At 38.5% G+C, this 17993-nt stretch overlaps 1 protein-coding gene across 1 annotated transcript; it reads right to left on the bottom strand.

Moving 5' to 3' along the window:
* Window positions 1-1075: 1075 nt before the first annotated feature.
* LOC146308226 (anthrax toxin receptor 2-like) lies at window positions 1076-15292 on the bottom strand. The gene is made up of 17 exons (XM_084746714.1): window positions 15031-15292; window positions 14262-14333; window positions 13314-13385; window positions 13049-13130; window positions 12642-12746; window positions 12428-12496; window positions 10001-10081; window positions 9840-9900; window positions 9070-9165; window positions 7233-7302; window positions 4667-4745; window positions 4255-4350; window positions 4025-4075; window positions 2166-2261; window positions 1879-2052; window positions 1641-1721; window positions 1076-1224 (listed from the first exon to the last, which is right to left on the bottom strand). The coding sequence occupies exons 1-17, from the start codon at window positions 15153-15155 to the stop codon at window positions 1186-1188; spliced, it is 1449 nt and encodes a 482-aa protein (XP_084602840.1). The 5' UTR covers window positions 15156-15292; the 3' UTR covers window positions 1076-1185.
* Window positions 15293-17993: the final 2701 nt, after the last annotated feature.

Below are 17993 nucleotides of genomic sequence, written 5' to 3' on the forward strand. Positions count from 1 at the left end.
CCGATTTGTTATACTTAAACACTAGCACTGCTTCTCTGTGGATATCCGGGGTGAAAACCACACAGACAGAGAGAGGAGAGATCCACTCTGAGAGGAAAAGTTGATTATCATTGATTTGTATTATAAATAACAGACTAACAACTGCTTTTAGAAGTGGTGTTGTCTGCGCTGTCATCTTGTTGAGTGCATGATTTTAATGAGAACATCCAGTCCATTTGCTCTCAGTTTGCACACAGCACCAATTTCCAGCTATTTCACAGCCATTTTATCTAATTTAGACCCATAATGCGTCAGCTGCATATTTCCAGACACATTTTAGGGACACTTTTCATCAATCATGCTATTTGGTTGTAAACATTTTGTGATGTGTGCACTTCGGTGATGCAAAATCGTGCTAATCATGCAAGTGAAATCAAATGCACTTCAGTGGGTTCTTGTGTATTGTGTATTATAGGATTTGGTGACTCCTATTTTAAGGCGTCTGTCTTTCTATACAGTATTATGTTGTATTTTGTATCAGAAGGTTTAAAAAAAAAAGTTTCTTCTTTGTGTACTTTCTCTGAAGTTTCACCTTGAGCTTGTTGCTGGTTGGCTGGCTCTGCATTGGTAAGCTATATTTTGTTAATACAACACCAGTTTGTGTGTGATAGAGAAGTGTTGTGGGTCTGAATGGAGCACAAACTGATGTATGTGTGTGTGTATGACTTAAAAACAAACAGGATCCTCATCCTCCTCTTCATCTCATCTGTGATGATATGAGGGTGACATGATCCTTTCAAATCTGCCTGAGTGAACGTGAGGCTACTTTTATGTTTTTAAAAAAGCTCATTTTTGTGTTTCATTTTATAAGTGTTTTCACATGTATGCTTTTTCCAATCTTTATTTTTTTGTTGTGTATCACTTGTGTTGCCAGTCAGGGTACTTGTACTGAAGGTCTTTGTGAAAAGAGAATTATATTTTTTCTTTCAAATAAACAGAATAACTGAATAAAACTGTGTTCTTTGGTTTTACTGATGCACAGAACCAAGTCATAAAACACATAATAGAATTTGAAAATGCAATAACAACACCAGAATATAATTAAAGACATTTATTTACAATACACATTGAATCATAAAGTTTATCTTTGGGTGTACATGTCAGCCATCTTTGGTCAAAAACTGGAATAAAGTGAAAAGTGGATCCTCAGTGATTCTGAACTCTGGTGAAGTTAATGCAGCGGCCCTGCAGACAAACAAAAGACAAGTATAAATGTATAAAACAACACAAACAAACCAGAGGCGATTCATCTTATGTGTTAATTTATATAAAGAGCATGAATTGTTGACATTTAGACTGTTAATTTATAATGACTGAGTTGATGCAGTAAGCTGTTATTAGCCTGTTTGGTTCATAATTAGAGGGGAGAAATTTGGGCTGCATTATTATCTGTTATTATGTAATCAAATCACTGTCAAGTCAAGAGGGTGGATCCATTTTCTAATCAAATAGTCTGGTGACACTGAGGGAAAAAGTTAATTTTGGTGCCAGATGTCCAGATAGAAGAAATGAAAATCAAAGTATTCTAAACTGATAAGCAGCAGTGTTTTCTTTTGCTATCTGGTTGTTTTTTGGAGGGAAATACTACAGATGTTTCTTACCTTGTCCTGAGATGTTGGTCTCATGATCGCCACTCTGTCATACTGTCTCCTCAGTAAGGCCAGCAACGCATCAAAACGCCCCTGAAAGTCAAGTTAAATCTGATTACTTCATTAAAAAAAAAAAAACAAGATAAAAATACAGATATGTGTGCGTGTGTGTGTGTGTGTGTGTGTGTGTGTGTGTGTGTGCATGTCAGAATCAGATGGGTAGATATTGAAATATTGTCTGTTGTCTCACCTTGATGGGAGTATACCATTTAGACTGTGGGGGTGGGTGGTAGACGGGAGGAGGTCGTGGTGGGGGACGGGGAATGATGGGCTCCTCTACCTCCTCCGGCATTGTGACCACAGCATCTTTGGTTTTCTCTAGCCGTGACCCCTCCTCTGTGGAGCCCTTCTGCCCCCATCGCACCTATAGACCATGAGTAAATGGCTGCATTTATACAATCAGCACTTAACAATGTTGAGCCTTGCCTCAATTAATGTTTTTTAAAAATACTAAATTCTCTCTGTATTTTTATTGACCTCCATGCGTTTGATTCCTCCAGGACCTCTGCCGCCATAGTACGAAGCATCCACTGTGGGCCACCTGTGTTTTGGCAGAGGATCTTCGTCTGGTTCCTTGAAAACAATAAAAGTAAATTAACCTTTTACATGATAACCCAACATTTCACACTGTCACTATAGAAAGAAAAAGACATTTTAGCCAAGTCATTCAATCATACCTTTACTTACTATGAATTTAATGCAGTGAAAACATTTTTAAATGAACGAAGAGCAAACAGAAACCACCATGGCTGAAAGTCTGAGGCTGATGACCAAGTGATGCAGTACCACTAACAGCCAGCAGATGCTGCCACCATAAAGTCTCAAGCACCAGAGAGAGAGCCATCCTAACAGTATCAGCTTCATGAAATGATAACCTTTTTCTTTGTCTAAATATATAACTTCACTACTTTGATTTTGATGGCAATAAAAAACAGTTTTATTAAAAACAGAGTAAGGGTTAAAGAGTGAGTCATCATGCACAAAATGTTAAAAAAGAACATAAAAAAAACCACACAAAATGTCTCTATACTGCTCATGTGGTGTAATCCAAGTGTCCATAAGCCACAACATTAAAATTTGACCCAAAAAGACGCCATTTACACCATGTTTTTAGCCTTAATGTCAACTGTAGCTTCTCAGACATTTTGTGGGGTTTTCTGTGTGTTCTTTTTTACATTTTAAAACTGGTCACCATTGACTTCAATTATACTGGATTTGGCTGCAACGCTGTTTTCCGCTGAAGCTCTGGGAGTGTTTTGTGAACTGGAGATCTTCACCCATCCTCACATCAGCACAGGGGTGATTAGATATTGAGTGAAATTTCATTTTTGGGTGAGCTATCACTTTAAATCATCATACAAAGAGTAATAAAACATAAAATGGACCTAATCTCACCTAAACCTCTTAACCAACAAGGCTCTTTTACTTCAAGGAGAGCATTAAATCTGACTTAACTTAATTTTGCAAGTAAAGATCTTTAACTGTAACTTTCAGTTCTGCTTCTCAAAAGATTCTACACAGACGCTGCTCTTCATGAGACAGTATGGTTTTAATTTAGGTTTGTGCTAAACAGACCATCTTTCCAGATTCAATCCTAAAGTTTGGATACTGGACGATGTCGGCTCACTTGATATGACTCATCATGAGAAGCATTTTATCCTGCTTGCAAGCACTACAGAGAAAAAAAAATGTATACTTAAAAACTGGAAATCTGAAAAATCCCCAATAAACACTGGATCAGTGAACTCCCTCCTCCTGTCAAGAAAAAAACCCACTAACTTTGACTATGTCTGGGAACTCTTTCCTCGACATATTCTATATGTTTAGCTTTATTATTTCTGGACATTTGTATCTATTGTATCTATCTATTTATTATATATTGGTGTATTTCTACCTTTATTAACATCAAACATTTTAATTATGTAACAAATATACCACATGGGGATGGGAGGGTGGTGAAGGTATGTTATGTTTTTGTTTTTAATTTTTTTTTGTTGACTGTTATAGAAAAAGGCAATGTTTTTATATCTCTAGTGCATTTAAGTATTTTGTATTTTGTATATTTGCAATCAATATGTACATACAAATATGGACCATCTTTCCTTATACATGTTCATGAATAATACACTGTAGCCTGTTTTAAAAAACAGAAAACTCAGATGACTCTGACAAAGGCTACAAGCTGAAATCCTCTGCTTCTTATAAAATAGAGTCACTCCAACCACTGCCAAAACGGCAACATGTGGTAAAACCCAGACTTCAGAGTCAAAATGTCCTTTCATAGACCCACTGGTAATGTAAGAGAAATGTTTTTCACCAGTCTGTTGTTCACTTACAATGACAGGAGGTGGAGGAGGCGGGCGAGAGGGAGGTGGGTCTCTGATCACCTGTGAGAAACAATATGACTGAGTCATAAACAATCACTTCAGGGCACAAATAAAGAGCGTTACTGCAGGAACCCTGGCCAAACCGCAGCACCAACACTAACAATAGCACTGAATTATGGTTCGTGCTCCCACGAGGCCTGAATTGGAGATATTCACGCACACGCAGACTTTAAACTCACCACAGTGCAGCAGAGAGGCCAGAACCACCAGAGTAAAACCAGACCCAGTAAAAGCAACAGGGCCAACAGCAGCCAGAGCACCCAGATCCCATCTGACTGCAATAAAAACACACTCATCACACACACACATTATACCATACACCTGCAGATGTGTTTATGAAGCTTTTGTCATCGTTACACTGGCACCAATGCATGTGTCATACCCAGAGATACTTATTTTCACATTTAAAGAGGTTATAACAGAAGTCATGATGGATAACAGCTGACTGTTTTACTTACTAAGGTAAATTGCAGGTAATTATTGGCGATTAATTAATATTTAATATTTAATTAATATTTGTCTCTTAATTCTAGTTTGAATCCACAAATCTCATTCAAGCCTCATTTTTGGTGCTATGTGATTGTTACTCACACATGTTGTGGCGTAGATGGTGATGGGACTGGAGATGTAGGACTTTCCATTGTTCAAGCTGACCAGCACTTCAATTGATCTGCAATGATTAGACACAATCACTGAAAACAACATCAGAATGAGAGGAAACAGTTGCATGCATTTTGTGGAATTTCTTTCTTACCTAAAATCTGTAGTTAAATATAATCCTTTTATAAATCTCAATTGTAACTATTCACTTCCAATAAATCTCCACTGTCACATAGTCTGGTCATTATATGAAAGAAAATGTGCAATGCTGCCATGTTATTTGGCACTAATAGGAAACTTTGAGAGGGACATAACTGGACACAGGAAGAGTGAAAGCATTAATGAAGTAAAGCAAATTAAAATGGAGCAATTGTGTTCACCATTTTCTTTATTTAAAGGACCAGTGTGCAGGATTTAGTGGCATCGACTGTAGCAATGAGCTTGCAGATTGCAAATATTTAATCTCATCCTCCCTTTCCAAGCATGTATGAAAACATATTTGCCACATTCTGAAAAAAAATCCCTATACATCTGATACACTGAACCTTTAATGCCCCATCAACTACAAAGTTTGCGAAGCTTTAGTTATGTTTCTTAGTAACCTTGTCAGTTTCCCTGTTGACCTTCCAACATCATTAGCGCCAAGAACATTGAATCACCATAAAAAGGAAGCCATTTCCATTCATATTCTTATCATTTTTTGCCCACATTTCCTTGTGTGCCATTACAGTTTGTGGTTAAATATTGTTTGGTTCCAATTTTTGAGGTTGGACTCGGCTGATATCGTTTCAGCTTTGTCCCTGAGAGATTTACACAAACTGCGCCTGAGCGTTTCAGTGACGAGGGAGTGTTACAGAGTGGGTGAGACGTGATGGAAAATGAGAGGTGACTGGGGACGGATAGAGGGAGAGGGAGACAGCGCTGTTTGAAGTGGGTGAAGTTAGATCAGCTTTGGCTCGCTCTCTAAATGCCACAGAGATATTCTGGTCAGACTGGCTTCACTTCATCCAACACTTTGAGCTGTTCACAGATAGTTCTACTGTAAACACTGTTCTGCTTTCTCTCTCCGTTACACACACACACACACACACACACACACACACACACACACACACACACACACACACACACAACACAGTTCTAGTTTAGAACCTCAACCTGCTGTATTTGCACAGGCCCAGTTTTATGATACGCTCTTAGAAACAAATGTGCAAACTAGAACCATAAAAGATTCTTCGACTTGTCCTCATAAGAGAAACCCTTCTGGTTCCTGATAGAACCTTTTATAAATGCTCTGTTTGTAACACTTTCAGAGTTCTATCTGGGTTAAACAGAACCATCTATGAAAGGTTTTACCCAGAACCTCCCACGAGAAGTTCTATGCGGACCTCTCTATGATGTAATGGTTAACATGGTTGCTAACAAGAACCCACACCAGGGTTTCTACTGAGAATCCCTTCTATATTCTAAGAGTTTCATCTAGTTTTATATTCCAAGGGTTTACTCCAGAACCCACCCAAGGGGTTCTACTGAGAACCCGTTTATATTCCAAAGCTTTTATCTAGAACCCGCCCAGGGGTTTCTATCGAGAACCCTTTTATATTCCAAGGTTTTATCTAGAAACCAGCCATTCTACCGATAACCCCTTCATATTCTAAGGGTTGCACTTAGAACCCACCCATCGTTCTTCCAATACCTTTACTCATACAAGGAACCCTTTATTAACCATTTCTGCAAAATAGGGTTCTTCAAAAGCAAATAGTTCTGAGTAGAACCTCAGCCCTTCAGGAAGAATCCTTTTTGCAACCCTTATTTCTAAGAATATATAACTTATTGTTGTTTTAATTTACTGACAGAAAAGGCAGAATTCCTTTTACATGATTACAAATGAGGCATCTATGCTCCATCAACTTTGTGAAATGTTGCCACACCTCAGCGATGTCCCGACGTGACATTACTGCTCACCACTGGGTCGATGATGCACTTTATTGCCTGGAGCGAGTCGGTGTTGTCAGATGAATGCCAAAATAGTGATGTTATAAAATGATGTCATGCTGAATTACTTTGCAGGACTGTTATTTTTCTTGTATAAAAATTTGTTCTTTTTTTTCTATTTATGGTAAACACCCGCTCAGTGCTGCCTCAAAAGTGAGGCTGATAGAGCACAGAGATGCTCATGACTCTGATATCTGCAAGTACTTTCAGCAAACTCGCAGCCATTGGTGATAAATTATTTTGATCTTAAGGGTTTTATTGCAAACGAAACAAAAAAGAAAAAAACAAGGACAAAAACAGACTATATGACCCTGCATAATGAAAGCTTTGGTCACTATTTTAAAGTGTGGGTAGATTTAGAAATTCTTGTGCCTACTGTTCATTTTGTGGATACTGCACATACATCATTAACTTTAAATAACAATGACCAGAATGCTCTAATGTGACTATACAATAATATGATTTTTATTGCATTTTTTTTATTACAGTTGAGACTTTGGTCTGGCAGCAAGTTCAGTTCTTTTTTAACCTGCAGTTTGTTTACATTCGTGTCTTGACTTACTGTCCGACCTCGTGCAGAACAGGAGCTGGACACAGGAGATATCCGTCTCTAACTACTGTTGGCTTCTGGTCTGAGAAGAAACAGCACAAGTCAAACTGTTTCTGCCTATAAAGTCTGAAGTTTCTTGCAAAACTTTACAAAACAATTAAAAATACACAAAAATTACAAAAAAAAAAACTCTGTTAACATGTCATCCAGTTAATACCTAAATTCCAAAAAACTCGGAACAAACTTTTCTGGCCTATATTCAGTTGCATACTGTACAAAGACAAGATATGTAATATTAAAACTAATAAACTTAATTGTTTTTTGTAAATATACCCTCATTCTAAATTTGATGTTCCAAAAAGTTGGTACAAGGGCATATTTACCCTTTCTTTTAACAACACTCCAGGTGCTCAGTGGTCCAGGGTCACTGTTGTTGTATTTTGTGCTTCACCACATTTTCAATGACAGTGAGACAGGTCTGGATTTCAGGATGGCCAGTCTAGCAGCCAAACTCTTTTACTACAAAGACACACTGTTGTAACACATGCAGAATGTGTCTTGGCATTATCTTGGCAAGAAGCTGGACCATCTCTGAAAAAGATATTGTCTGGATGGCAGTATGTTGCTCCTAAAGCTGTATGCACCTACTGGTGACTTCACACATGTGCAAGTTACACATGATGCCATAGATACTAACACATCCCCATATCATTACAGATGCTGGTCCTTGAGCTTTGTGCTGGTAATAATCTGGATGGTCCTTTTCCTCCTTAGCCTAGAGGACACTATGTCCATGACTTCCAAAAACAATTTGAAATCCGAATTCGGACAGAGTACACCTTACTTTCCATCATCTTAGATGAGCTCAGGCCCAGAGAGGTATTCCACAACTTTCCCAGTTTATTAGTTTGAACATTAAATATCTTGTCTTTGTACTGTATTCAACTGAATACAAGTTGAAAAGCATTTTGTAAATCACTGCATTCTGTTTTCATGTACGTTTTACATAGCATCTCAACTTTTTTAGAATTGGGGTTTGTCACTTTGCCTCTTGGTGGACTCTGACTGGCCAGTAGGAATATGCTTTTGTCATTTTAACTCCTCAAAGTTAATCCATCATGGACAGTCATAGTGCTAGTGCATTATCAAATTTTATTTCACAGCTTTGTTGAACACTCGATTCTGATTGGTCAGTTACAACATCAATGGTCTGTCATTTCTGAACAGCAGACACTGCTATGAGTAACAGACTGTTGCTATGGACACAGCTCTGACTCTGGAGGAGTTAGTCCTAAAATCATTTCTAAGCCAATAAAATAGTTTCAAATCATTATTTTATATCAAATGATTTTTTTTTCAATAATGTGTGTGCATATTTTTGTCAATTTCAAAAAAATTCAAAGTAATGGAGCAACAGCAAAAGAAAGAATGAGAGGAATTCCATCAGGGTAGATAAAAACAAGCCTGTTGGAAAAACACAGTTATCCCTTCATGCCCTCTCAGTGACACCACCCCCTCACTTCGATCTCTTAATAGACTAATGAGACGGAGATACACAGACGCTCTCCCTCCCTCTGCTCAGTCACATAGTGTCTCCTCTGTTCTCCGGCTGAAGTCAATAAAAAGCAGCTACTGTTTGTTTCTGGACGTCATGACTCTGACTTTCCACTGCAGCACAGAGATCTGCACGTTGTTTCACATTTCACTTCATAGATGGTGTTATCCTGCAGGCCCCATGTGGCCACATGTTTTAAGCATCGCTGGTAATTAAACTTAAGCATCCAAGAACCTGTCGTGCATATATCAGCTGACATGCAATGAGCGTGTTGAGTGTGTGTCATGTACTGACCGTATGTTTTTTGATTGACAGTGAGGGAGCAGAGTACGTTTTCTGTCCTCTTGGAGCCGCTGAAGCCGGTGCCCCTCAACACCACATTGAAAGACTCTGGGGGACATCAGACACATTTCACCACTATGACATTGTACATTTTATAAGCATTAAACAGCAAATATGGTGACTGAGCAACTTAAAATCAACAAGACTCACAGTCTACAGCCGTGATGCCAGCAGCTTAGGTAGAATGATGCCTTTAGCTATATGCCAACATCAGTATGTTAACATGCCACATTTCTACTGCAGGAACTTTACCCAGGAACTAGGAAACTTTAGAGGAACTCTGAACTGCATTGTTGCCGCAGGGATCAGACCCTCTTCAGTTGTGCTTTCCAAAAGCACAGAAACTATTAGGTAGGCTGGACATTTCTGATTGGTTGATAATTCGCTGCATTTTATTTCAGTTGTTGTCCAGTGATGTCACAATTATGTCACTGGTGTTCGGGAAGAATTACAGCCTATTTCAATTTGGATTTCTAGCTTCCACCTCTGGGTAGCCAGGGGGCTTGCATCAGTTGGAGATGAATGTTTTTGTCATCTAACACTACATTTTGGCCAACAAAGTAATAGCTATGGGATAGGTTGGTGATACATGGCAACATGGGTGTGAGAGTCACAGTTTTGCCCACAATGCATCCTGGTACATGTCCGGCACAGCTACATAAGCAGGAGGACTCAGTTTCCTCAGTCAATATAGCACGCAACAAACTTCCTCACCAACTTACCATTCACACAAACACTCGACGGCTCTATTGTGAAAACGTCTGTGCACGTCTGCTTCAGGATCTGTGTGGAGATACAGATAACAGTAACAGCTCAGGTTATAAGACCGTAATGTCACTCTCACACTGTGTGCCAATGACTGGTTTTTGCGATGTGACCTCACCGAGCTGACGATGTCTTTGAGGGCATGAAACCCCGACAGCACTGGAAAGACCTGTTCTGTGCCATCTGCTATTTCAGCAAGCTGTGAAATGAAATAATTTTAATTTTAAGTTCTCATATATAAAAAAACCTTTACATTTCAGGGCTCACTTTTTGCCGCCTCTCTGGGAGGTCCTCTGCTTGATTCAGCTCAGTGCTTCAGCAGCATTTAGGGAGGAAAAGTCAGTTTAGAGGAGATGAAAGCTCTGGACAGCTGGCTGAAGCTTTCATCTCCTGCTTTAACGATAGCAGAACAGGAAGCTCGTCTGGCATTATCTAATTACAGAGTGATGTAATTATTTCCTCCTCAGACCACAAAGTACACTCGCTCAGTAACCAGACCAGAGAACTTTTGCACCCGTTGACTACTGAAGACTTTCCCGGTAATAAATTATACAGTTCAACAGTTCAACATGCATATTAATACTTAATATGCAAATCAACACTGTCACTATAATGTGATTAAAGCTGCTCCAACTGCAGACCAAACAACACTAATGCAGGAATGATTCAGGGCGGGCAGGGGGTTGTGCTACACTGATGCCACTTTAAATGAAATATTGTAGTATTGTATTTCTCAGCAAATTTAATCACATGTTTTTCTTGGCCCTGTAGATTTTATTATAGATAACTTATGACCTGATGTTGACTGTTCACATATCACAGCACTACTACAAACAACCCATATGGAAAAGAAAAAGAAAAGAAACAATTCACGTTGCTGCCAGCAGTAAATGTTTATGTTTATGTTTATGTTTTGTATTGTATGTCTCAGTTTTGCATTTTTTTTTCTCATACAACATCTGTATCTGGAAAGATGGAACAGGAATAAAACATTTTGTTTCAACATGTTAATAGGTCATTATTTATTCAACGATTAGATTTGTTTCCAGCATTCAAAACATGTGAGCATCTGCCCCATGTATGGAGGCTGGCAGTCCTCTGCAGCAACTACTGATTCGACTCCCATCTGCGGCCCTTTGCTATGTGTCATTCTCCCTCTCTTCATCCCAAAAAACATAACTTAAAAAGAAAACCACACACGTGAGCAACTATTGTCAGTTTCTGACAGAAAGAAAATAGCTAATTAATTGATGATAAAATGTTTTAAAGGTTGGCACATGGCACATGCAAAATGGAGAAAAGATTGACGTTATACTCAAAACGGGCAATGAATCTCAGGAGACACAGAGTGTAAACTGGAAAATAAAGGTCACATGTTGAAAATAATCATGAACTGTGGTTATTTTAGCCTAGATACATTAGAAAATAGCAATTAATTAATTCTTCAAAATATTTAGGGTTAAGTAACAATCAAGTAAACATTATGTCTGTTGCTGTAAGTAAAGTAAAGAACAGGGCATATTGGACTCAGCCTTGATACATGATGTGGTTACTGGTGTACTCAATGTCTGTAGTTTTTAATCAAATATGACACATACTAACTTATGCTTTTTATATATGCATATATCCCATTAAGTTTTTTGTTTTGTTTGATTGTTCTTTTTATTTGAAGATGTCATATATGTGACCTATTTCATATCTTGAAGGTTTTTACACACTACCTCAAAAATTTCAGTTTCTTTGTTGCCCAGCTCATCTAAGTTTGATATTACATATTATTATGTGTATTATTATATTGTATGTGGATTGAGTGTCATATATAATATTCAGTTCCAGATTATCCCATTTTACACACATTTACTAGGGACCATGTATCTGATTTGACTGTGATATTATTTTCAAGTTTCAGATAAAACATAAGCATTTAGTAAAATGTGTATAGATTTTTTCCATATAGGACTGAATACCAGTGGTTCTATTAGGATAATGTCTGTTTTTTCTCGTTAGCATTTCTTACAGTCAACACAGTCAGAAGAAGACATTTTTATTCAGCATGAAAAACAACTTTGAGGACACATTAGGTCACATCCTCACTCAGTTCAGTGTTTTCATTACTAACACAATGCTGCCTTTCAGTAACTTGATACCTGATATCACAGCAAGGAATCAAAAGTAACTCAAAACAAAATGTATTCCATGTTTTTACATAAACCGACTTCAGCATAAACTGCTTAGTTTTCTGCCAGCTGTGAGCTGTTCTGTCCTCAAGAGGTTTCAGTTGAATCAAAACAGACTAACCAATGAGGTCAAGGTAAGTTAATAAAGCTTTGCCAAAAAAAGCAGCTTATTGAAGTTCTGACCACAACTGAACACACACCGACACATAAACACACACACAGAAAGGCAAATAAAACCTCAGTGTTTGAACAACCAACAGTATCAGTATCAGTAACACAGAGAAGTTTTCTTTCTCACGAAAGCATGAAAAGTCAGAGGCCAACGAGAGAAAGCAAAGACAGAGGAGGTACAAAAAAAGTCCTTCTACCTGTTTGTGGTCAAAGTCCATGACCCCGATGCAGTACACTCTGGCTCCAAACCCTCTGGCTTTGTCAGCCTGGGAAGCAAACACAAGGTCTAAGTCATGTTCTGTGGCTTCTACTGACACAGTAAGACTGTGTTTGTTATCAGAAAAGAAGTCATTGATAAAAGATCAGCCTACAAAACATCATCAGTAAAGTGTTCCTGTGTGTGTTTGATACCTCCTGTATGCTCAGTTCATAGGGGTAGATGTCCAGCTTGCCATCAGTCAAAACAATGATGATGCTTGATGATGGCGGAGTTTGTGTCTTCATCTGGTTGGACACCTGAAGAGAGAAAGTTGACTCAAGCTCACACACAGGTTGTGCACATGTGCAGTTCTAAAAGGCTCCATTGCTGTATCTTTTGGACTGAAGAAACATTTTATGTTGCAAGACCCCACTGGACCTTTTAGAAATATAAGACCACATATCATCTATTTTACCAGATTATTCCTAATAATACAGCAGTTAACATTAGACAGAATGGACCAAAGTATACAAGGACAGACAAACTCTATAATAACTGAAAAATAATGATGTGACCATTTGTGTAAGGAGTGGGGTTGCTGGCAGGCAATGATACGTACTGCTCTCATGCCCTCGTGCATGTACGTTTCACCAGCAGGTTTGATTTGGCTCAGCCTCTCCAAACCATCATCGATCTGTGACCTGCACAGCCAGATCAGAAAACACAGACAACACAGTGTAAATAAAGACTGATGGGAGCTCTGTGTGATCTGGTTATTGGTTGTTTTTCAGTGAGGAGGAAGAGGAGGAGGGTGGGTTAATGAATGAGGCAGAGAAGAGGAGCAAGAAAAGGAAAGGTTTTTTAAAAAAAACTGAAGACGGTACCTGTCTCCAGTTAGTGGCAGTATTACAACTGCTCTGCTGGAGAAGACAATATAGGAGACCCTCATCCTGGGACTGAAACACACACACACACACACACAAAGAAAGTGTGAATCTGCAAATCTTCACAAGCAAACATCATCAGAAACTAAGTCTTATATCTTTTAAAGTCAACATTGAATTTAAAATAGCCTTATTATATAATCTTATTATTTCCTGCTACTCACTGTTTCTGTGTCTGTCTCTGGGTCCTTTAGAAACAGACATAACACATTTAATTTAATTAAATATCATATTTTACTGAATCTGAATCACGCACAACATGGGACGATCTTGGCGCCTCGCTCACCCTCTCATCTCCACATACACAATAGCGCCCCCCCTCCCACCCCTCCACCCCCATCGGTGTTACTTCCTTGCTGTAACCTTCAGGCAGTGAAGGGGTACAGAACTGTCTGTTGTGGTCAGCACCACCTTCAACATCTGGCTGGATGTTATGCTCTCATATTTAGCAACCCACTATTAAACCTAAAGATATCACACACACACACACACACACACACACACACACACACACACACACACACACACACACACACACACCCTCTGGACCATTACCCAGAGGGGTTTGGAGCAGTTGGTGGCCTTGTATGATGTCTGCTCCCCAAAATAGAAATGCCCTACTTTTCTACTCACTACTAGTGTTTGTACTGTAATTTAAAAACCTATAACGTCTCCTCACTCTTTAAATAGACTTTTTTGTGGTTCAATTTCTTCTAATTCAAATTTAATATGCCTGTTACTCTGCAAAGAACTTTTTCATTTTGTTTCAAACTGTGCTATATAAAGTTTATATTATTCCATATTTTTAGTAGAGGAGAAGATGAGCTGCAGAGAAAAGAGGGACAACCTTCGCAAAATTTAAAAGCACATAACAGCAGCTGTACTTACCTGACAAACCTGTTGGTGAGCTGCTCCACAAATCCATAGATCTCGTCCCAGTGTCCCGACACACTGCCTGACCTGCAAAAACAGGTAGCACCAAACATATAATATCAAATATAACGCAACACAAGATTGAACACCAAGCACGACCATCTCTGACAACAACAAAAGTGTATAATAACAGGGGAAGGTCATCAATTAAACCAAACCTCATTTGAATAGTGTATATTTTCTGTATTTGCATGCATTAAGTTTTGATGAAACTAGAAATAAGTCATACTGAGGCATGGAAACCTGTTTCCATCAATGCCATACAAGAAAAGATCCTGTAAATCATTTTAATGGTTACTTTTCTCAAAATAATGAGTTTCTGCAGGACAAAACAGACAGAATGGGTGTTGGTCACTATAATCTATTTTTGCTTTGAATAAATTGTTTTTTTCAAGTTGTAAACTGATTAGGATTTAGTTTGTTCACATTTAATAACAACATAATATACTGCGACTCTCTAAAGGTAAACATGCTCCAAGTAAACACCCCAAACCCTTATGGTCAGAACAGAAAAGATTAAAATAAACTGTCAGACATGCAGTGAAGCAGCTGAGGGACATGGAGAACTAAACACAACCTTACATGGAGAGGACTGAGTCAAGAAGACTGTCTCTACACTTAGGTAACAAATATTAAATTAATATACTGCTCTGACCCTGTTGGCTCCTTTATTCCAGTCAAGCAAACACATGCATGCAGGCAGAAGTAATCTGTTTTCACTCACCTGTCCAAGACAAAATAAATATCAAACGCTCCATCGCAAGAAGCGTCGTCGCCGTCATGCAGCGATGAATTCACGCAAACACCGAGGAAAAGTAGGACTTTGCAACATATCCATATTAGATCCATAATCCATGCGTTTCATGTCAGCTGTCATGAGTCCTTCGTCATGTTCACAGCATCAGGCAGCACAGCGGTTCACATGTTGGATCAGTGCAGAGTGGAGGACCTGTGTACTACAAGTGACAACAGTGACAATGAAATGAACAGGGCAGGACGCACAGCAGCCAGCTGCTGCACACCACCGACACTACAGCAGCAATCAAACAGGACACAACTTCCTGCAGGACTCTTCAAATTAAACTACAGACAGCAACACGGCGAAATATTACAACTATTTTATTACTAACCTACCTATAAAAATAAAAAAACATATTTTTTCAACTTTCAACTTTATATATATATATATATATATATATATATATATAAGCTATGCTATTGTATCTTACTCTATTAAGCTTTTATTTTGAAAGCAAAATCATTTATCTTCCTGTAGATGCCATCTTGGACTTGACTTTCACTTGCCAGGGCAGCTGGCATAAATAGTGACTGACTGAGAACAAAAATACAAAGAATGACAGACTGATGGTTCGGATGACTCAATATAACTACAATAGAAAATATCTGACCCATAAATAACCATAAACAATTTAAAACAGGGGTTGAAGAAAACCATTTTCTCCTTATAAAACAGTGAATACCTTCTCCTAAGTATTTGAAAAGTGTTTTATTAGGGCATCCAAGATTTACTAAAAGTTCAGTCAGTGAAGAATTCAGCAGTGGCTTATTACAGTGCATTTCCCACTGACTCATAAATCACTCTCCCAATAATGTACTGTATGCCTGATGTTTTTTTTTCTTTTCAGAACAAACAAGTGCATCATATTGCTGTAAATCTATTGCAGATGGAAAGCAGTATTGAATATGTTAACACAACGCCCTTGGTATGTCAGAGTGATTTGCTGCCCTGCATGAGTCCGATCCAACATGGGACTTCCCAAAAGCTGAAATTAAACCTTTGTCTCAAGACAAAAGACTGGGCTTTCTGATTCTTCCACGAATGTCTCTTAAACACCAGAACATGATGACGTCCTCAGAGGGACATTTTATCATTTCCCACATGTTTAATCTAAGATGTTCAACACATTCCAGGAGTTCTTTTGTGCACTGCTGTAATTATATATTTCTTTATTGTTGCAGGGATGCAATGCACTGACTGCTTGTGGCTTCCCAAAAGTTTAATTTCAGTCTGAAGTCGGATGAAGTCATGACAGAAAAACAACTCAAATAATTACATACCAAAGTTATTGTGTCAGCAAAATAGCATTTCGTGTGTCTAATCTTCTGTTACAGCCAGAGATCCCCCTCAGATACTTCATAGATGGCTGTTATGAATTATGTGATCTGTGCTCTCTTTCTGGGTGTAGTTGGACCAGATTAACACAAGGTCTCTTACATGTCCCCTCCAATCTGTACTTTCTCTTTTCTATTCTAATAATTTATTGTGCACAACTTGACTAAAATGGAGATGAAAGATGCAGATGCAGCCTTTTCAATCCAACTGTTTCGCTGATGGTCTTGGAACAAGTTGCTTTAGGGCAGGTCCACATCGGCCTTGTTCAGTTGGTTAAATTGAACCCTGAAGCACCCCGTTGGTGCAGTTTGTTTGGGTTGGTATGAATAATGGACTCTGGTGTGCCTTGAAGGGGTTCGTTTCTGGCGTGAACACCATTTAAACCAATCCCAGAAGCATGCCATTGTATGTACCAATTCATTGGCTAAAAAACATTTTCTCTTCCTGTTTTCGCCACTGGTGAACTAGTAGCACATTAGCTATCAAAAGGTGGACTGGCAGAGGACAAACCAGGACTCACGACAAAGTGGGAAATGTCTGCATCATTAAATTATTTAATACTGTTTTACGAGATGTTCCTGTGTGTGGTCCTCAAAGATCTGTTTACACACTTCAGATTTACACAAACATAATCAGAACCTGGTGGTGCTCCATATGATATACAAACTGGACCACATGTTGCCTTTTTACCCAGAACTGTATAACCTATAATTAAGCAACTTTTCCAACACATGACCTCTGTTTACAGTTTCAAATCAGTTTTACCTTTGTAAACGCAAACCAGACCAGTTGGAAAAATTAAACGCTTTATCATCCTTGCTTTGGTTCAATTCAGGAACCAGATCATGAGGTGTGAACCCTCAGTAAAAATGTACAATGATCAACCACAACATTAAAATCACTGACAGATCGGTGGCCTGGTGACTGATGTATAATATCAGTAAATGACAAAATGACGAAAATAGCTTTTCCAACCTTAAATCTACTTAAAGTGGAAATGAAAGGAAACTGGATGTTAAGATTTACATTTTAAACTGGAAACATTGCCTGTCAGAGCTGTATGCAAGAAGCACAACTGGTCTTCTCTTCCAGGCCAAAGGATCTCCTTTGACCTCAGCTGAAAAACAAAACAGAGACAGTGTTTCATCTTCATACCGCAGCTGATGAGACAGTTTGAACATTGTGTGACCACAGTCAATCCCTCCACCAAGTCAAAACAGATGAAATGTTTAGGGTGTGGCCACAAGTCCATCTTATTAAATGAAAAGCATTTGTTAGCAAACAATCTGCATTATAATTAAACCGTCCAAGGGCGTGATTTTCATTTCAGCTTTGGTGGGGAGAAATATCTCCGGGGGGGAAACTGTTCAAACCACTAAAATAAAAGACACTTTAGAACATATAATGCTTATATAGAGAGGACAGACTTGATTCTAAGCCTTTGAGGAAATTAATTAAATGTAGGATTTAAGAGATATTTTGCAGAGAGGTTCAGGATATTGGCCTGTTTTGCGTCCAAGTTGGATAAATGACTGCAGGTGCATTTCTCCACA

The sequence above is a fragment of the Lutjanus erythropterus genome, chromosome 20 (assembly GCF_056507025.1).
Source record: "Lutjanus erythropterus isolate fLutEry1 chromosome 20, fLutEry1.hap2, whole genome shotgun sequence".
Taxonomy (NCBI): domain Eukaryota; kingdom Metazoa; phylum Chordata; class Actinopteri; order Lutjaniformes; family Lutjanidae; genus Lutjanus; species Lutjanus erythropterus.